This window comes from Cordyceps javanica, chromosome 2, assembly GCF_051103115.1.
Source record: "Cordyceps javanica chromosome 2, complete sequence".
NCBI classification, from domain to species: domain Eukaryota; kingdom Fungi; phylum Ascomycota; class Sordariomycetes; order Hypocreales; family Cordycipitaceae; genus Cordyceps; species Cordyceps javanica.
Window position 1 is genome coordinate 4,561,528 of NC_139296.1, and position 19,406 is coordinate 4,580,933.

The window sequence follows — 19,406 nt, forward strand, 5'->3', positions numbered from 1 at the left end:
CCAGCAATGGCTGCGTTGGCGCGCGCGGCGCCATGTCCGCGCCTGTTCCTCCGCTCCACGACGTCCTCGCCCAAGACAGCCTCGCCACAGCCGACAACGGCATCGTCACCACAACGACGTCGAAGCCGTGCCGTCGACGGCACGCAGACCATGCGCTGCTATCTGAGCTGCTACGCCGTCTCAGCCAACTGTCTCCGGGCGGTAACCTCGCCGGCATCACACCAGCAGCAGCAGCAGCAGCGCCGGTCGTTTCGCTGCACGGCGAGCACGCGGCACGACCTCGCCAGGCGAAACCACTACGAGCGTCTGCAAGTCTCGCCGTCCGCCACCCCCGGCGAAATCAAAAAGTGTGTGCTCTCTTTCATATGCGTCTGTATTCTATCCTTCTCCACAGCTTTGGCTAACGAAAAATCATCCCTCACACACAGGTCATTTTACAGGCTCAGCAAGGCGCACCACCCAGACGCCAACCGCGACGACCCCAACGCCGCGCAAACCTTTTCCCTCCTCTCCGAGTCCTACACCCTCCTCTCGGACCCTTCGCGGCGCGCCGTCTACGACCGGGACGTCATGGCCCGCCTGCGACCGCCCTCGTCTTCCGGAGCGCCGCAGCACGGCTCCTACCACTCCGCCAGCTACCACTCCGCCGGCGGCCGCCCGGCGTCGGGCCTGTCCAAGCGCCGGGGCACCTTTCGCGGGCCCCCGCCGTCCTTTTACCGCAACGGGGCCTGGGGCGGGGGCGAGCACGCCGAGAAGCGACGGCGCGCCTACGAGCACGCTGCTGCCTCCTCCTCCTCCTCATCCTCCGCGCACTACACAAGCTCCGAGGGCCGCGGCAGGGGTAGCAACGACTACGGCGACAACTACCGCTATGACGACGCCGCCGCCGCCGCAGCGGCAGCCGCAGACGCCTTCACCGCGCAGCAGGCACCCGGGGGCCGGTTTCACAGGCACGAGGACGACGTGCCGCCGCACTTTGACAAGGAGTCGCACCGGCGGACGCACGAAAAGGAGGACCAGCGGCGGTGGGCGCGGCGCCGGCGGGCCCTGGACGAGGAGGGCGTCGAGTTTGAGCCCCAGGCCAGCCTCGGGGCGCACTTTGCCATCATGCTGGGCATCCTGGGAGCGACGGTGCTGGTGCCGGTGTGGTACTGGAATACAATGCGCGGGAAGAAGAAGAGGGAGTACTAGGACAGCGGTGCTTCGAATTTCCCCCTCCCTTGCTGGTGGTGGCTCATTGATTTTTCCGCAAAGATATGAATATACACCTCTATATACATGCCAAGGTCGACTGACAAATTTACACGAGCAAGAAAATGGGCTCGATTCTGCATTATCATCTAGACAATACAAATCACAATTATGAATCCAGTAATAATGTTAGTCTTCCATGCAAGCAATCACGCAATCACCCAGGCCCCAACACCAGTCAAGCAATTCTAAGCCGAAATGGCACAACCATCTGTACGTAGACATGATCATTATCTTTCACTTTCACCACGATTTCGAGAGCCAAGAAAGAAGATAGTCTAAAATCATCCATCCAAGGACATCATTAAAGTAGTCTTTTTTTTCTTGTATCAACTCTACATCTACATCCGAGATAAACCACGGGCAAAATGCACGCATCTAGTAGGGTAGTACAGGAGGCTGTAGAATCGACAGCCTACGGGCGCAGGAGGGGGGAAATCAAGGGTAAATTTAACCCGAGAAGGTGAAGCTGGCACCGAGCTGCAAAAAGAGAAAAAAGAAAGTATTAGCCCGCTGAATTGAAAATCTGTCGAGTCTTCGAGCACGCATACCTTGTGAGTGGCCTGGTCGAGCTTCTGAGTATCAAAAGAGCCACCAAGACCCAGGGTGACACCCTCGCGGAGGAGGACGTTGTAGCCAACGGCGGCGATACCGCGGTCGTTGAGCTTGACCTTGGCAAAGGAGACGGGGTCGATGCGGTACTTGGAGGCGACCTCGAGGCCGACGGCGTTGCCGGTCTTGGAGTTCCAGGTGGCCTTGGCGCCGGCCTCGACCTGGGAGTTGACCTTGTGGTAGTACGAGGCGGCAAAGATGCTCAGGTTGTCGGTTGCGGTGACGGCGGCGCTGTACTGGGGGGCGGCGTAGCCGACGGCGGCGGAGTAGGTGGTGATGGCGGCCTTGTTGACGTCGTAACCGGCCGAGGCACCGGCGAGGAAGCCCTCGTGGCCGACAACGGCGTCAATGTTGGCGGTGGGACCCTTGAGGAGGTCGAAGAAGGCACGGCCGTGGAAGCCGGGCTGCTTGAAGAGCAGGTTGAACTTGGCGCCCTTGGCAGCGGTGGCAGGGAGGAAGTTGAAGAGACCCTCAAGCTTCAGGCCCTTGGCGAGGGTGTCGTTGACCTCAAGCTTGGTGTCGAGGACGTTGGCGGTGTTCCAGGTCTGGGTGAGGGTAAGGCCTGGCAAGCAAAGAAAAGGTTAGTAGGTCGGATGCTTTTTTTTGGGGAGGGACCATTTCGCTACGCGGCGCGTGGGATCACATCGATCGAGGCTTGTGGCCAGCGAGAGGTCGCCTCAAGATTTGCGCGCGGGATTTGAAACGTCGGGGTATGAGTGGGAACCGTACCGGTAGGCTTGTCGGTGTATTTTCCCTCAATCTGAAAGAGAGCAGGGTTCGTTAGCTTTGCGCCGGGCTGGCGCATGGAAATGGAAATTTGCATTGGATGGCAAGGGACGTCAAGACTAACAGCGGCAGAGGTCTGCTTGTCGTGGCTGGACTTGCCAGTGACCTTGAAGGCAACGCCATTGGGGGCGGTGTCCTTGAACTCAAAGGTGCTGGCGGACAGGTGGTAGAAGTCCTTGTTCAGGAGCTGTAATTATGGAACAGAGAGCAAGAGAATTAGCATGATTTCTTTTGTTGATTTTCTTTTGCGCGCGATTGGAAGAGACGGGCGCGCAAGCCAGGCGCGGTAAATGCCATCACGGAGGGGGAGAGAGCGACAGCAAGGAAAAAAAAGTTGCCCTCAACAACGCGCGGGTAACACCGGGACAACAACAGGGCAACCGAAGGGGGAACCCGGCTCCTGGAGAGAATAAAAAAACGTACATCGTTGGCCGGCTTGGCAATGTCGGAGAAGGCGGGAACAGACATGATGGCTGAAAGTGTGAGGATGTACGAGCTGGTACGAGGAAGCAGGATGTTGTTTGGATGGTGATTGGGGGGTGTTTTGGGACGTGAAGAGAGAAAAGGGAAGGAAGCGAAAAGGTGTCAAGCAAATTTGGCGCAGCCTTGGAGCTAAAAGTAAAGGCCTGGGTGAGCTAAACGTTGGGGATGGATGGCCCGGGGGGGAGGCTAGGTACTAATTGAAGGGGGGAGGGGTTTCATAGAGCTCAAGGTACCATTGGCCAGCCCTTGTTCCGGGATGTTGCAGCACCAGCCAAGCGCACATGTATGCCCTGTATGTACGGGCTGACGGAGTACTGCAGAGGTACTTTCTTTTCCTGGGCCCGACATCAGCCGACTGTTTATTATTAGGTAGGCAGCCTCACGGCTCAGGCCGCCCTCCAGCTTTGCCGTGTCGTTATTACGTAGGAGCTACTTACTACCAGTGCAGAGAAGAGTACTCGGTCGGTACCTCACCAGTGCGGCCTAAGCCTCACTACCAAAAAAAAAAAAAAAAAAAAGGGACACAAGACCCTGGACGCTGTGCATGTAATATCACGTCCAAATTATGGTGTCAAAAGCCACTGTGGAAATTCAGCATTGCCATGCTGCTCAGTACGGATAAATACAATCACCACTCACACTCTCCCCTCCCCTCTGCCCCCCCTCCCAAGTCACAGATCACATACATCCCTCTCTCCACGTGGGGGCTTTTTAATTCGCCGGCAGAATGGGCCTCTTGAGCTTCTCTTCACTTTTTGACGTGATCGGACACTACCGGAGTAGAAACTCGTACGAATAAAGCCATTCCCAAAGCATCTCTTTTTGGTTTCTTTCTTTCTTCTTATAAATATTCTCAACCTCTACTCCGCACAATTGCAATGGCTCTTGAAAAAGTAGCAACGCCCATGGCAAATAACCCCATGTCACGCGCAATCTCCCCATCCCCTCCCCTTCCGAACCAACAAACACCCAAAAACTAGAAGCACCTCGTGACTGCTCAGAGAACCCCTCCCATCAGCCGCATCATGAAAGCCACAAGCTAACTACTTGGTGACTCAACAGTACTGTCTCATTACACATGTCAAAGGCCATGCATAACACTAAATTCCAGCTTTCATGCTATTACTCACCCGCAGTGGCTGATATACCCCGGTCCTGACTCGGGTCTCCCCAAAGAGGCTCAACCAATAGCAGTGCGCTTGATTTACAGACAAAGATTCACATGTAGACATTGTCCCTTGTATAGCATGATTACTTTTGCATTTCTAGCCATACCATCCGGCTAAAAAATCTCGTTCTACACTTTTTTCTCTATCCAGCATACGAGGGCCATCGACCCTCTTGGGCCAAGGTGTGAGACTCGAAACTCCTGTATTCCGGTACATCTATGCCGCATTGTCGTACTTTTGGTTGTGAGTGGAGATGGCTCTATAAACAGGTTAGCGACCAACATGTTCCGCACTATAGCGCCATAGCAATAGCAATACAGCACTATTTCAAAGGATTGAGAATACGCACCGGCCACTGGGGTCGGACTGCTTCGACCAAGTCGGCGTCCAGCGCATGACCGTCGAGGCACAGCGAGGTGGGAAGTGCTCGTCAAACATCAGACGGTACCAGTAACTATCTTCGCGTTAGTATAGTGCGCACATCGTAACCCCCGCCCGCCATTCACACATACCCCTCTTTCGTGTCAGGCACGTCCGTTCCCCATTCTGCCTTGGGGTTCTTCATCATCTCGTCCGTGACGTGCAGCTCCGCCGTGTCCTTGAGCGCGTCGATCCATCCGTATCCCACGCCGTCCGAAAATTGCTCCTTCTGTCGCCACAAGATCGATTCGGGCAGGTACGGCGTGTTATCAGGCTCGTCCGACGTGTCAAAGGCCTTGCGCAGAATGTACTTCTCCATGCGCTCCTTGTTGATCATCTTGTCCGCAGGGTCAATGTTCATGGTGGTTTCCAGGAACTGTCATGGTTAGCTCGCATTGACACGGATGGGCGCGCATGAAGGCAAATCTCACCTCCTTGTCCAAAAATGGCACACGAGCCTCCAGACCCCAGGCCGAGGTCGACTTGTTGGCACGCAGGCAGTCGGCAAGGTGCAGGTTTTTGACGCGGCGCACCGTCTCCTCGTGGAATGCCTTCTTGTCCGGTGCGGCATGGAAATACAGGTAGCCGCCAAAGATCTCGTCGCTGCCCTCGCCACTGAGGACCATCTTGACGCCCATGGCCTTGATCTTGCGCGACAGCAGGTACATCGGGGTCGAGGCACGAATTGTTGTCACGTCAAATGTCTCGAGGTGGTAGATGACGTCGGACAGGGCGTTGAGCCCGTCTTCAATGGTAAAGGTCATGACGTGGTGCTTGGTGCCGAGGAACTCGGCAACCTTGAGGGCGGCCTCGTTGTCAGGAGAGCCAGGCAGACCAATCGAGAACGAGTTGAGCTGGGGCAGGTAGGTGACGGTTTCCAGATGATCGTCATCGTCGATACCGACCAGACCCTCGCCCTTGTCGGCGTTGTGCGCCGCGCTCTTCTCCTTGCTAGCCTCAATGGCGAGCTTCTTTTGGCGCAGCGTCTCGCGCTGGGCAATGGAAGCCACCAGGCTCGAGTCCAAGCCTCCCGAGAGCAGCACGCCATAAGGCACCTCAGCCATGAGACGCTTGCGAACAGCCTTTTCCAGACCATGACGAATGGCCAGGTAGTCGACGGGTGTCGAGGGCACGTTGGCGGGGTCCCACCACGTGGGCTTGAAGTATCTCGTCGTCTCGCCAGTCTTGGAGTCGTAGACGTGGCCAGGGGGGAAGGCGACAATCTTATCGCAGACGGAAGCTAGACACTTGAGCTCGGAGGCAAAGTAGACGGCGTTGGGCTCCTTCCAGGACCAGCCCTGGTAGAAGGTGGTGATGCCAATAGGGTCGCGGGCGGCAATGACGCGGTCCTGCTTCTTGTCGTAAAGGACAAACGAAAACATGCCATCGAGGTGAGCGGCGGCATCGCTGTCGTAGGCCATGTACTAGGAGCGCAATGCTGTTAGCGGGCGGCCCAAACTCGCTCGCGTGCCGAGGGTCAAGCGTGCGCTGCGGGGTAGCGGCGAATTCATACCAGAGGAATAATGACTTCGCAATCCGAGTGCGTCTTGAAGTGATACGTCTCCTTGAGGTTCTTTCGGATCAGACGATGGTTGTAGATCTCTCCGTTGACGGCGAGGACGATGGAGTCGTCGGCGTTGGTCAATGGCTGGGCGCCAGACTCTGGGAGGTTTGTGAGACGGGATGCCAAGGCGGGGAGGAAAACTCAGTCGTGCAACTTACCGACGCCGACAATGCTGAGACGTTCATGGCAAAGGACTAAAAGGTCAGTGATGTGGTTTTGGGGGGATTAGGGAGGCCAATTGAGCATACTCGTGTCGTTGGAGATGATGTTACCGCCTGCGCAGATATTGTTAGCATCATGGTGATTTTTTTTCTCTGGTGTGCCGGTTGGGACTCACTCCAATCGGGACCACGGTGGCGGACTCTGCAGCATTGTGTCAGTGTGACTTTCCTCTTCATCAAAAAAAGGACGACTGCAAGCAGACGAGGGTTCACCTACAGTTTTGACAGGCGCAGGGCCGTGGGCTTGAATTTCTGGACGTCGGGATGACTACAGCCATGATGTTAGCAAATATCGGAACAAGCTTGTGACCAAGCGCCATATGCGAGTGTGCGCGCAGAGCGATGGAGGGGCAGGCAAGGTCGATGCGATTGCCCCTCCTTTACTAGCCAGAACAAGCAGGTAAGGGAAAGGAAGAGAGGCTGTACCGGTAGCAAGCAAAGATGCCACACATGGTTGCTGGTGGTTGTGGTTTTTTTCTTCCTTGGATTGTAGAATTGGAAGAAGAAGAGGATCAGAGATCGGGAGGATACAAGGTCCAAAAAAGGGTTTGGAAAGCTTCCCACCCGTGCCCGAAGGCGGCGTGGGGAACGCAGATACTGGCGTGCGGGAAGAGTCATACCTTAAACCAAGGTACCTATTTACCGGACCTACTGGTAGATAACTAACAATAACTACCTACCTACCGCCTCAGTTAGTAGGTACTAACCTAGGTACTGATTGACAGCTTTTGGCTGGCCGCTCGCTGGCTGTCTGGCTGGTGCCGCGCTGCGCACAGCTCCCTCGATTGGCTGTTTCTGGCCAGACTGACTCGTCGCTGATAAGGGACCGCGCCGACCGCGCTCTTCCAACAGTACCTAAGTAGCGCCTTTTTTCTTCTTCCCCATCACTGTTTTGACCGAGTCTCAGGTGTCAAGGTGCCGGTGCCGTTCCACTGCCAGGCTCTGACCGCACCGAAACTGTTTGTCTGGGGGCGGCAGCGCATGTCCGCCGCAAACGGCCGACCTCGGATTCCCACAACCACCACCCACCCACAACTCACTCTTACACTATCAGTCTTTGCTACAGTAATAACCTGCACCCATCTCGTTTCCCCAGTTCTTAACTTGTCTAGCCAGCAAGTCGATGTAGCTACTGAGTATGAAAAAAAAAAAAGAAAAAAAAAAAGAAAATCATAATCCCGGTCCCCGCCGGCTACTCCCCAATCAACCTAAACCTGGCCTTGAGCATTGACCTGCCTCTCGTGTCGCCAGGTCGCCGCCGCGTCTCGTAATGCATACTCCCTACTACCTACCTAGGTACTCAATATTCCAATGTGACTTCCTCGATCGACCTTGCCATCACGCACGACTTCACTCACATTTTCATTACAAAGAGAAAACCTATGCAATTTTTGAGCAACATATGCTTACCACTATACAAATTTCCACTCCGCTCCTTCGCCATGTTCATTTGTCCCATCCTACCTCCTTCCCGCCTCCAATCGCCCTTCATGCATAATTCGTTTCGCTGCCTAGCACCATATAACGCCTGGTATTTTTGACTGTGAATTCCCCTCTTCTTTCCTTTTCACGTCGTCGTTTGAGAAAAGAGAGAGCTGTAAAAGGTTTTCACTTCCGTATCCCACATCCCTCCCCTCACGGCGTCGGATTCTCGCGCACCACTCGGCGCACGCGCTTCTCGTACTCGACTCTGTCGCGCTTAAACAGGTTATACGCCTCGGCTTGCGCGGGCGACTCGGGGTTCGGATCGTTGAGCAGGTCCTGTATGCCCATCATGATTTGCTTGACTGTGATGGCGGGCTTCCAGGCCTCCTCCTCGTTGAGGATCGACAGGCACACGGTGCCAGAAGGGTACACGTTGGGGTGGAATAGCGGCGGGACGAATTTGCCTGTCCACGTCTTGTTAGTCTTTGCCTCGCCCCCTTGACTCGCCTTTCCGGCGGTTCGCGACGTACATTTTGGAGGCTTTGTTGGGTATTCTGAGCATGCACGCACACGTTTGGTCAGTCTCGCCACGTCACACAACACGTCTCGCGTTCAGCCTCACCTTCGGGGAAGGCCATGGTCAGCTTGAACATGCCGCCCTCCCAAATCGTTTTTTCTTTCCCGGGCACACCGCACTCCCAGTTCTTCAGATCTAAAATGCCTTCCTTTGTGCGCATCGGTCGCGCGTAGAAGCCGAACGGGTGGTCTCGCCGCCATTGCTTGCTGTATCGTGCACGAGTTAGCAGCTTGCGGTTGAGACGAGAGAACCAGTTGGGGTCTCTTACCGCTCCTCTTGTAATCTGTTCTGACACAGCGCCATCGTTTCTTTTCTCTTCTCTTCTTTTTCGCAGCGCTCGAAGTAGTCGTTATTCGGCAGGGGGTTTTTCTTGTTGGCAACGGCACATGTTGGTGGGAGGTGACGCTATTCTGGTCAACAAGTCACCGTCACGCACTAATTACCTAGTGAACCCGCTGCCCTTCACCTTTGCCCTCCACAAGTTTGGAGTTAGCTGTGACAAGGAATGGAGGGGTCGCACCGCCACACAACAGGCACAGCCGCAGTTCAGTAGGACAGATTCCCCAGGCGAAAGCCAACTACTCGTGCCACGCACCAGTGGGTGCGTAGAACTTTCCAAAATTGCCCTGTAACCAGCTAATGACGCCACTGTAGGCCCCTCGTCTTGGAGGGGCTGGCCTGTATTCCGTACGCGGGGTCTGCTTCAGCAACCATCAGTGGTCGCTCACTCACTCACTAGTCACACCAAAGCCTCCAGCCGTTCTAGTGCGTTCCCTCGGCTCAACACCCAATAGCTGCTCCCGCGCAAAACCCTTCCGCATAACCATCCCATCGCTCCGACGTGACAGGCCAAACCCAAATCTACAAACTCACCGCATTTCCTTCTTCCCGAACCGTCCGTTTTACTCCATACCTCTGATCAAGGCCTTTCTCTTTTTTTTTTCAAAAGAAAAACATAAGAGACTTTGGTTCTGCCCTGCGGCTATTTGGTGCCATATCCTGGTGCATGTGGGGTTAGTCATTACCTGGATAGCAAGTCGAGGCTTGTGATAGAGCAGCAGAGCACAACCGCATACACACATACCCGCCCTCACCATGGATCCGACTGCTGCGGCGCCAGCCAAGGCCGGGAAACAAGATGTCGAGTCAAAGGCTGCAGAAGCTCCCGCCACATCCACGAGCGCTCCCGCGACCGCGGTTGCTCCCGCCGACGTCCCGGACCCTGATGAGGATGATCTGGATGACTTGGATGGTAAGCTCGCTTCTCACTCCTTCTTCCATCGGCGCGGAAGTACAATACTGACATTAAGTGCCTAGATATGCTGGATGAATTTTCGACTGTAAAGCTGGACGCGAAAAAGCCCACAGAGTCGCCTGCGGTTCCTTCTCCTGCTCCTGCTCCTGCTCCTGCAGCTGTAGCCGGCGCGCCTGGTGCCGAAGCCGGCGCAAAGGCCGAGGGCGCCGTCAACCCCGAAGATTTGACGGAAGAAGATTTCGCCAAGCAGCTTCAGGCGGGCATGGCAAACCTGCTCGGTGAGCTTGAAAAGTCGGTATGTAGTACTCACCCACCCGCACTCACCGAGGCACAACCAATAGCGAAAAACTAGATTTTGCTAACGAGGCCTTCCTCGCCCCCGCCACCTGACAATAGCCAGAGATGCAGGCCGAGTTTGAGAGCATGTTTAAGAACATGGCTGCCGCCGCCGACGGCGACGCTGCTCCGGGTGCGGCCGGCAGCACCGCCCCCCCTACTGCCGCCGCCGAGGAGTCCTTCCAGGACACAATCCGGCGCACCATGGAGCGCATGCAGAACTCGGGCGACCAGGCCACGGCGGCCGCAGCCTCGGGCGGCTCTGACGACTTCATGTCGGAGCTGCTCAAGCAGATGGCCTCGGGCGCGGGCGGCGCGGGCGGCGAGGGCGGCGAGGAGGAGTTCTCCAAGATGCTCATGGGCATGATGGAGCAGCTGACCAACAAGGAGATCCTCTACGAGCCCATGAAGGAGCTCCACGACAAGTTCCCCTCCTGGCTGGCCACCCACCGCGACAAGACACCCGCCGAGGACCTCAAGCGCTACCAGGACCAGCACGTGCTGGTCGACGAGATTGTCGCCCGCTTCGAGGCGAGCACCTACTCCGACTCCAACGCCGCCGACAGGGAGTATATCGTGGAGCGCATGCAAAAGGTGAGCGGTGCTTCCTTTGGGGAAAATCATACGCACGTATACTGACATTGATGGGCGACAGATGCAGGATCTGGGTTCACCACCCTCGGATCTGGTGGGAGACCTCGACACAGCACAAGAAGCCTTTGCAGGCGCGGATGAGCAATGTAACCCACAGTAATAGAGCCGCCAGCGCATCTGCCACAAAATCCTTGCTCCTACCAAAAACCTGTGTTTCCATGTATACCAAAGTTCATTCTGATTCTACGACTCGCCTGATTTCTCTCCATATCATCATAAAGCAATCTATCCTCGACATCAGCTCATCTTCAAGAAAAACTATTCCATCTCAGCATCAACTTTTTCTCGAGAATGGCTACTCCATCTAACCTCAGTATAGTGCGGCCTCTTCTATTTGTCAACCACATACACCAAGAAACAGACTATCACGCGTTAGGCTTCGAGCGAATACAAAGTGGATTAGTAGACCGGTCATTTTTCCACTGTGTGAGCTAACCACATGTACCGCGTAAGCGAGGACCATGGTAGAAACAAGAACTCAGCATCTGGGCATTGTAGTATGGTAGTTTGATAGTGTGGCTTCCTGAGCACATATCCATAAATATATATGTGAATAGCCACAGCCGTGGCTCCCGCAACGCCAAACTGCCATGCCGGAAAAAGACAAACGCCAAAAAAAAATGCAAAGCCAGATATCCAGAACGCCCCTTATACCCTTTCAAGTAAGCTACTTTGTACACATTATTCCATATCCATTTGATCTGCCAGATCTGCATGCTGTTGTGTTTGCATGGCCTGATCGATATCCTTTGCCGACAGCAGCTCTTCAAAGATGTCGTCGTACTCGTCGTCGGACAAGAAAGGAGATATCGGACGAGTCGTCGGTGAGCGCATTTGCTGCTGCTGCTGTTGTTGTTGTTGGTACGACGAGAAAAGAGCCTCAACCTCAGCATCCTCGGCGTACTCGTCGACCATGCCGTCGTCGTCGTCCATGTCTTGATCACCCATATCGTCTTGCTGCCATATCGACTCGGGCTGAAAGCTCGAAGCGTCCTCTATATCCGCCTCGGAGAGCTCTGGCGCGTCGTGGGATAGGCGATCCATGTCGGCAATCCAGTTGGTTTTGAGAAACTATGGCCAGTCAGTGACTGAGAACCGAGGGAAAAGAAGAGGAAAAACAGAGTGTGTCAACGTACCTGGCCCTCAATGTCCCGCCGTTGCCACGCCTTATCCTCGGCCTTTTCGCGCACGCTGCGCAAAAAATTGGCCCGCCGCTGCTGCTGTGCGTCCTCGCGCCGGCGCAGCACCGGGTTGCGGCTCGCCGTCGCGCGCGCGGCGTACTTGAATTTGGGAGGCTGAATCGGCGAGGACTGCGTCTGGCGCAGCGCAAATGAGTCGCTGCCGTCAGCATCGTCGTGTCTGTCTTGCGGCCCGAGGGGCGATGAGGCGCGCAGCGGCGAGGAAGACAGCGGGGACGGGACGGCTGGCCTGTGGTGGTCCCAACCGGCCGTGAAGATGGGCGCTGGGGCAAACGACAGCATGTTCTTTGACACGGTGGGCTCGTCCTTGCTTTCTGGCATATAAAAACTCGACAAAATGCGAGATGGAAACTTCGACAGGAGGTGGAAGGAACGGACGCTCAAAGGGGTGGCGATTAAAGCGAAGCGCGGGGAACTGTAGTAAGTATGAGAAGCTCTGTCAATGGAACGTGTGTCTCAGCGTTTAATGGGATTTCCGGTGGAGCGGACGCGTTGAGTGTCGCGCCGTCACGTGTAAAGAGGTAAATACAAGCGGCCACTTGACGTACCAGCTTAATTGCTTGCAGCGTGTCTGGCTTGACACCAAACTGCTTCAAAAATACGTAATTATATCATCAAAGACAGCAGACTTAGTTCTAAAAGTATTCATCGCAATTTTTGTTGCGATTTTTTTTTGCCGAATCAAGACATTCTCTTCCAAGTCGTGGCTCGTCGTCATGTACGAGAGGTGCGGGACGATTCCAGATTGATTACTGAGTAGCCAAGTAGAGCCTGTCAAAGCCGACGGAGACGGGGGGACCGCCCTCGGCGAATCACGGCGCTGACGCTACGAAAAAAAAATTGTTGAGCTTGTCGCGACTGTCACTCCATGCCTTTATCTTGTGCATTCTGCACAGGCACAATCATCAATTGTTATAGTTTTCCCGTGAAGCTGGGACATTGATGATATCATTCATATTGTGGCTCCTTCCTGCATTCCATCTACTGCTTATTAGGATGATAGCCTTTGGCCCCAACGCTTACTCCTAACGCCCCCGAAGAAAAAGGCTCCCTTCGGCTGGCCCCGGCAAACATCAACACAGTCCACGACATTCAGCGCCCACCATGAGCAGCTGCTCGCTCTCCTTATTTGCCAGGCGGCTTGGTCCTCGCCAATGGACTTGTACGACCTGCAAGAGCCAGCTCCCGCAATTCCTCCAGCCGAATACGCGCTTTGGCGCCACCAGACGCTTCGCCTCCTCGACAACGGGCAAGCATGGCTCGTCGCAGCAGCAGCGCCGGCCGCGCAGAGCGCTCTTGTTCGCATCGACTGGTGCGGCCGTGGGCGGCGTCACGGCTCTTGCCTTTATCGACGATATCAAAGGCGCCTACGAGGCTGCTGAGCGCAGCGGTCGTGTTGTCGCTGGTCTGGCCATCTGCATCAACGAGTATGCTAGGATCCCATGAACTCCCTCAAGGGCGACGGTGAACTAACGGCAATCTATAGTTACCGCACCACACTGAACCAGAGAGCTCTAATTGAGAACGACGATGAAAAAGAAGCTGTTCTCAAAGCGTGCCATAAGCGATGCGCCGAACGCACTCTGAAGGTGCTAGAGAGGAACGGCGGCATCTTTATCAAGCTCGGTCAACATCTTGTACGCACATTGACGCATATAGCAATTGCCTATCTCACAAATACTGACCCATTTGCAGAGCGCAATGAACTACCTCTTACCCTCCGAGTGGACCACCACCTTCATTCCACTTCAAGACAAGTGCCCCGTCTCCTCGTACGAGTCGATTGAAGCCATGTACAAAAAAGATACAGGCGAGGACCTGATGCAGTACTTTTCCGAATTCTCACACGAGCCAATCGGCGCCGCGTCGCTCGCACAAGTGCACCTAGCCACAATCCGCGAGTCCGGGCAACAAGTCGCCGTCAAGGTGCAGCACCCGGAGCTGCAGGCGTGGGCGCCGCTGGACTTGGCGCTGACCAAGTATACCTTTTCGACGCTCAAGCGCTTCTTCCCCGAGTACGACCTCGAGTGGTTATCGTCAGAGATGGACGTGTCGCTGCCCAAGGAGCTCGACTTCCAGGAGGAGGCCATCAACGCCCGGTCCATGCGCGATCACTTTGCCAAGATCCCATACCTCCCGCTCATCATCCCCGAGGTTGTCTGGGCCCGCAAGCGCATAATTGTCATGGCTTGCGAGGCTGGCCGTCGCCCGGACGACTTGGCGTACCTGGACGCCAACGGTATCGACCGGGATGAGGTCTCAGCTACACTGGCGCGCATCTTCAACGAGATGATTTTCGGCGACGGCGCGCCCCTACACTGCGATCCGCACGGTGGCAATCTCGCCATCCGCAAGAATGACTCTTTCCGCGGCTTCAGCGGCAAGCCCAACTTTGACGTGATCCTATACGACCACGGCCTGTACCGCGAGATCCCGCTGGCGCTGCGCCGGTCATACGCCAAGATGTGGCTGGCCGTTATCGACGGTGACATGGACCGCATGAAGCGCTATGCGCACGAAGTCGCCGGCATCACCGACAAGGACTTTCCTCTTTTCGCGTCGGCCATTACCGGGCGCGACTACAGCGTCATCTCGAAGCAGGGGTCCATCCTGCAGTCGCGCACCGACGACGAGGAGGCCGCCATGTCGACGTCCCTGCAGGAGGGCCTCATTGTCGACCTGGTGCAGCTGCTGAGCCGCGTGCCCCGCATCATCCTCCTCATCCTCAAGACCAACGATCTGACGCGCAGCCTCGACGAGAACCTGCACACACGTCAGGGGCCAATCCGCACGTTCATGATCCTCGCGCGTTACTGCACGCGGACCGTTTTTTACGAGCAGCTGGACAAGATTCGTGAGCGAGGGGGGTCGTTCTTCTGGCCGGCAAACGCAGTCCGCGTCGTGTCGGCCTGGGCGTCGCTCATGCGCGTCGAGATCAAGCTCGAGGTGTTTGAGCTGTGGTTGAGCATCAAGCGCATGCTGGGGCTGAAGAGTAGCGTGGGCGCACTACAGTAGTTGTAGATGGGGGGCGCTTCTGATAGAATAGAATGTACATATATATATACATATAGACACAACTCAAAGTGTTAACCCTGCGTAAGAAGGCACAAAATCCCTGGCCTCTGATTGGCTAGAGCGGAGGATAGACCCATATTTTAACTACTGATAATTCAAAGCCATTATTTCCGAGTGGCCCTATTTCCGAGAGGGTAGCCCCTCCTATTATGGTATAGCGTTATGTATGCACTAAGCTTCTTTCGGCCGAACCATTGCCTGATGTCCGTGATTTCTCGATTTGGCGCCCAACTATACCTAATTAAGCACATGACCCACTTTTAATCCTTTACCAGTATGCCTGTCCTCAGAACTCCGATCGCACCCTAATGTAATTCCCAGTTATCCTTGAAACGCCAGAAGATGGCCTAAAAAACATAGGGCTCATCATGCAAATGAGCCGCGGCCCAATAGTCCTCCCACGACACCAAGTCTCTTCTCTGCACCCTTCATCTTCTTCTCCTCGCGGCGGCGCTCGCTCTCTTGTATACGCGCGTGGCCCTCGTTGGCCGGTACCGCGTGGCGGCTCACCACGCCGCTGCGCTTACCGGCCGCCCTTTTAATCATTTTCTCGTCGCCAAAGCCGCCACCCGGCGCCGCGGTGCTAGCTGAGCTGCTGGAAGTGGTGCTACTCGCTGCCGTCGACATGATGGACGAGTTGGTCGTCGCGCGGCGCAGCAGAGGCGGTACCTTGAACGCGGCGCCCGAGGTCGACGCCGACGCCGCCGAGGCAAACGCAAGTCGACCGCTGCTAGTCGACGCGTTGGAGTTGCCCCTCTTGAGGCTGATGCGGTCCACGACGCCGGCGACTGTGCGTCGCGGAGAGCGATTCTCCTTGTTACTGCTGCGGGGTCCACCGCCTTCGTCGTCGTCGCCTTCGCTGTCTGAGCCAGCCTCGGTTGCCGGTATCAACGAGGCGTCGGGCTCCTCTAGCAGGTTGGACAGCGTCTCGCGGACCTCGCCAATGTTGGAGGGTTTCTTGGCATTCTTGGTCCGGCGCATGCGGGCGGGTGCTCTGTCGTTTTCGCCGCCTGCCTGTGCAGCACCGAGTACCTGACGAGCGGGCTGCTGTGGCTGACTATCGGGAATCGTCTGCTGGGCAGCGTTCTGCGACTCTGGAGCAGGAGACTGTGACGAGTCGCGCTGCGAAGGTGACTCGTAAATCTCGAGGATATCCATCTCATCGTCGCTGCCGCGGTCCTCAATCGTACGAAGGAAAGCCTGGTTGCCGGGATTCTCAGCCATCTTCTTGACGCGCTCATCGGCAAAGAGCGCCTTTTGCATCTTGGCAAACTGGCGGCGCTTCATACGTCGGCGAGCCTCGCCATCGTCGTCAGAGTCGGAAAGGTCATAGTCGGCGCCCCGCTTGCGGCGCAGCATACCCGTCGTAATATCCTTGAACAACTTCTCAACCTGCTGCTCATCCTCAGCACGAGCTCGATCGCTAAAATTGGTCAGTGCATGTCCGCTTTGCATCGAATGCATCGTGTTGAGCTACTTACGCATAAAAGGCGGCTAGCTTGCTGTCATCGGCATCGTTTGCCGTGGCATCGTCAATCATCTCCTTCACAGAGGCGGTGGACTCATTGTCGCTGTCTTCGCCGTCAACGCCACCAAGACCAGCGTACTCATCGTCGGATTCCATAGCTTCCTGCTCAACCATCTCTTTGGCTTTGCTTGTCTTGGCGTTAAAAGCATCTGCTGGGCGGCGTTTCTCCTTTTGCCGAGCCTCTTCTTTAAGCTTGGCAAAAGCATCTGGGGCAGTGGCGGGAACTTCAGTTGGAATAGGCTGAGTAGGCTCAGTGGCCTTTTCAACATCAGCCTTGCGACGAAGCTTGCCTCGTCGCAACAATGGTGAAGCTTGGGGGCCTTCCTCCATTGTACCAATAATGTCAGTAGCCACAGTGGAGAATGGAGGCTCTACGAAGCGTTCTTTGAGGGGCGTATATGCTTGAAAACCACCATCTTGCGAGAGCTCAATGGTCTGTGATTCGTCGGGGTAGTCCCGCATGAGACTGTCAAGACCGTGCATCTGTGACTGTGACATGTTAAGGCGGATACCTTGCGTGACACCCTGCGTCTCTGGACGCTGCGAATCCTCAACAATGTTGTCGTCCGGCTGATCCATAGGCGCCGAAAAGTTGGAGTCTGGGAACTGATCAAAGTCGGGCATCATGGACTGGGTAGGACCGTTGGCGGTACCCATTTGACTGTCGTCCATGGTGCCGGCAAATATCTGGGTCAACCCGAGGCCGGCCGGTCCCTTAACAGGGAGCCCAGGAATGAATGTCTTCTTGGCAGATCGCAGAACAGAGCCGGGCGCGGCTGGAGAGTTGCCATTCGCTGAAGCAGGAGAGATCTGGTTGGTTAACTTGGCTGGCTTGGGCGTGGCCTTGATCTCCATTTCGTCCTCGTCGTCCGAAAGGACTATAGCGACGTTTCTGGCACGTCTGCGGCGGGTTTGAGCTGCAGCCTCGTCCTCCATGTCCTCGTCATCGATTGCCTTGGTTTCCTCCCCGCCATCCGAGTCTTCAGCTTCATCATCGAAAAGCGGATTAGCTGCATCACTCTCGTCATCAGCATCATCACCTTCGTCATCTTCCGATCCGGACAGCTCGATAGCTTCAACTTCCTCTCCATTTGCAGAAGCCTCATACTCGTCATCACTGTCATCCCAGGCAAGAGGGTCAGCGGCGGTGCCATCCTTCTTCTCTTTTTTGGCGGCCTCGCGCTCTTGTTCCATGAGGCGCTGGACCTCCTCGCGAGCCTTGGCCACGATATCCTCCACCTCTTCCATTTGCTTCTCACGCTCCTCCATGGTCTGGACAACAATGCCCTGAGACTTTAGGAGATCCAGTCTCCTGGTTCTCTCCAGTTTGGCCTGCTCTCTTGCCCTTTGCTGGAGAGAAACCTGAAGTTCGCGGTTGGTAAGGCCTGTTGAGATCTTTCTGCGACGGTTTTGATTCCTGTCTGGGGATTGGACCAGCGCAAGAGCACGCAGCACTTGCAACGAGCGTGATTCCTGGGCAGCCTTGACAGGCACGTTGTCAAAGACTGCCTTGACCTTGTCTTGAACTGTAGCAGTAATTTCGAGCTCATCATCTGCGTCGACAGTGAGTGTATTAATGAGATTGGGGAGGCGGACGCGAACACGCTTCTTAGTTTGATCAGTCGCGGTTAGCTGGTCTCTGGTGACCTCAATGGCTTTACCCTTGCCCTTGTCGATAGGCTGAGCAAGGACCGAGACGGAAATTTCATCCAACGTAGGCAGATCTTCGGCTTCATCCGCCCCAGTTTGGACAGCAGTGGGCACTTCGGCGGCCTTCTTGGCTGATGGGGGTGAGCTGGGTGGCGTTTCGGCATCTTCCATTTCTGCATCGGATTGGGGAGTAGCAGGGCGGCTGGAACTGGCAGGCTGGGCGAGAGCAATAGGCTCTCCATCCTGGCCATTCGGTCGGAAATTGAACCGCTCAAAGAGGCTGCTCTTTGTAATCTTCTTTCGCGTCTTGGCCTCGTGGGCTAACTGCATGCTTCGGGCCATGCGCTGCGTCTCGCGATTCATTTCCTCAATTGCCTTTTTGCTGGCCTTGCGGGATGGACGGGCTGACTTTTGTGTCAAGGTATGACCCCCCTCATCGTCGTCAATGTCGGACACGGCGTCGTCGTTGGAGTCGAGCCCGTCAAGCTCAGAGGACAGCTTCTCCTGACGCGCGCGGCGCTCATCTCGCTCAGCCTCTTCCTTGGCCTCGCGGGCCAAGCGCTCCTGGCGTTTCCGCTCGACGAGGGCTTTGAACCGATCTGACTTGACAGCCGGTAAATCATCACTCTCCGAATCAGACTGGCCTTGCTGCGCGCGGCGAGATGGAGAAGGGCCTGCCGGTGACGAAACAAAGAGCCCAGGACTGTAAGGATTGCTTTCATCATGTAGGATGGGCTGTTCATCTGGTGTGGCTTCGCGAGCGCGACGTTGTAGGCGACGAGGAGCAACGGGTAAATCGTTGGCGTCGTCTGGCTCCTCCTGAGTCTGTTGCTGCTCCTCCTCGCGTTCTAGCATTTGCCTTACGCGTTCGCGCGCGTTTTGCGGCCTCTTTTCGTTGGGGGATGTGCTATTGGCCTGCATACGGGCCGCGAGTCTGCCTCGGGGACGGACCTCTATGTCGGATTCGTCATCGTCGTCGTCGTCGTCGTCTAGCTGTGCAAGAGCGGACCGGACCGATGGACCGGAAACCTTGTTTAGTTGTGTAGGAGCACCGCCGTCTTCATCGCTGCTGTCGACAGTAGCGAGGAGAGCCCTGATTTTCGAGCGAGGCGTCAGCATGGGAGCTGGCGAGCCTTCACGCGAAGACGCGGGCGAGGACGGCGCCGACATGGCGCGTCAGAAGGGTTCTAAGTGGTTCCTG

At 55.8% G+C, this 19,406-nt stretch overlaps 7 protein-coding genes across 7 annotated transcripts; 3 read left to right on the top strand and 4 right to left on the bottom strand.

Moving 5' to 3' along the window:
- Positions 1 to 6: 6 nt before the first annotated feature.
- V2A60_003858 (J domain-containing protein) lies at positions 7 to 1,191 on the top strand (the record flags this gene model as incomplete). Its single annotated transcript, XM_083255184.1, has 2 exons — positions 7 to 347; positions 441 to 1,191. 2 exons carry the CDS (start codon positions 7 to 9, stop codon positions 1,189 to 1,191), a joined length of 1,092 nt encoding a protein of 363 aa, XP_083111310.1.
- Positions 1,192 to 1,701: 510 nt separating this feature from the next.
- Positions 1,702 to 3,117, bottom strand: V2A60_003859 (eukaryotic porin/Tom40; the record flags this gene model as incomplete). The annotated part of the gene is made up of 4 exons (XM_083255185.1): positions 1,702 to 1,731; positions 1,803 to 2,425; positions 2,593 to 2,836; positions 3,073 to 3,117. 4 exons carry the CDS (start codon positions 3,115 to 3,117, stop codon positions 1,702 to 1,704), a joined length of 942 nt encoding a protein of 313 aa, XP_083111311.1.
- A 1,400-nt stretch (positions 3,118 to 4,517) lies between these two features.
- On the bottom strand, positions 4,518 to 8,811 carry V2A60_003860 (uncharacterized protein; the record flags this gene model as incomplete). Its single annotated transcript, XM_083255186.1, has 13 exons — positions 4,518 to 4,560; positions 4,651 to 4,755; positions 4,814 to 5,097; positions 5,153 to 6,145; positions 6,235 to 6,383; positions 6,444 to 6,479; positions 6,534 to 6,560; positions 6,623 to 6,648; positions 6,724 to 6,774; positions 8,146 to 8,395; positions 8,462 to 8,485; positions 8,554 to 8,714; positions 8,777 to 8,811. 13 exons carry the CDS (start codon positions 8,809 to 8,811, stop codon positions 4,518 to 4,520), a joined length of 2,184 nt encoding a protein of 727 aa, XP_083111312.1.
- Positions 8,812 to 9,603: 792 nt separating this feature from the next.
- On the top strand, positions 9,604 to 10,853 carry V2A60_003861 (Pex19 protein family-domain-containing protein; the record flags this gene model as incomplete). Its single annotated transcript, XM_083255187.1, has 4 exons — positions 9,604 to 9,760; positions 9,826 to 10,058; positions 10,160 to 10,693; positions 10,755 to 10,853. 4 exons carry the CDS (start codon positions 9,604 to 9,606, stop codon positions 10,851 to 10,853), a joined length of 1,023 nt encoding a protein of 340 aa, XP_083111313.1.
- A 581-nt stretch (positions 10,854 to 11,434) lies between these two features.
- Positions 11,435 to 12,273, bottom strand: V2A60_003862 (uncharacterized protein; the record flags this gene model as incomplete). The annotated part of the gene is made up of 2 exons (XM_083255188.1): positions 11,435 to 11,824; positions 11,890 to 12,273. The coding sequence occupies 2 exons, from the start codon at positions 12,271 to 12,273 to the stop codon at positions 11,435 to 11,437; spliced, it is 774 nt and encodes a 257-aa protein (XP_083111314.1).
- Positions 12,274 to 13,056: 783 nt separating this feature from the next.
- V2A60_003863 (ABC1 family-domain-containing protein) lies at positions 13,057 to 14,967 on the top strand (the record flags this gene model as incomplete). The annotated part of the gene is made up of 3 exons (XM_083255189.1): positions 13,057 to 13,379; positions 13,439 to 13,589; positions 13,648 to 14,967. 3 exons carry the CDS (start codon positions 13,057 to 13,059, stop codon positions 14,965 to 14,967), a joined length of 1,794 nt encoding a protein of 597 aa, XP_083111315.1.
- A 426-nt stretch (positions 14,968 to 15,393) lies between these two features.
- V2A60_003864 (MRC1-like domain-containing protein) lies at positions 15,394 to 19,375 on the bottom strand (the record flags this gene model as incomplete). The annotated part of the gene is made up of 2 exons (XM_083255190.1): positions 15,394 to 16,450; positions 16,509 to 19,375. 2 exons carry the CDS (start codon positions 19,373 to 19,375, stop codon positions 15,394 to 15,396), a joined length of 3,924 nt encoding a protein of 1,307 aa, XP_083111316.1.
- Positions 19,376 to 19,406: the final 31 nt, after the last annotated feature.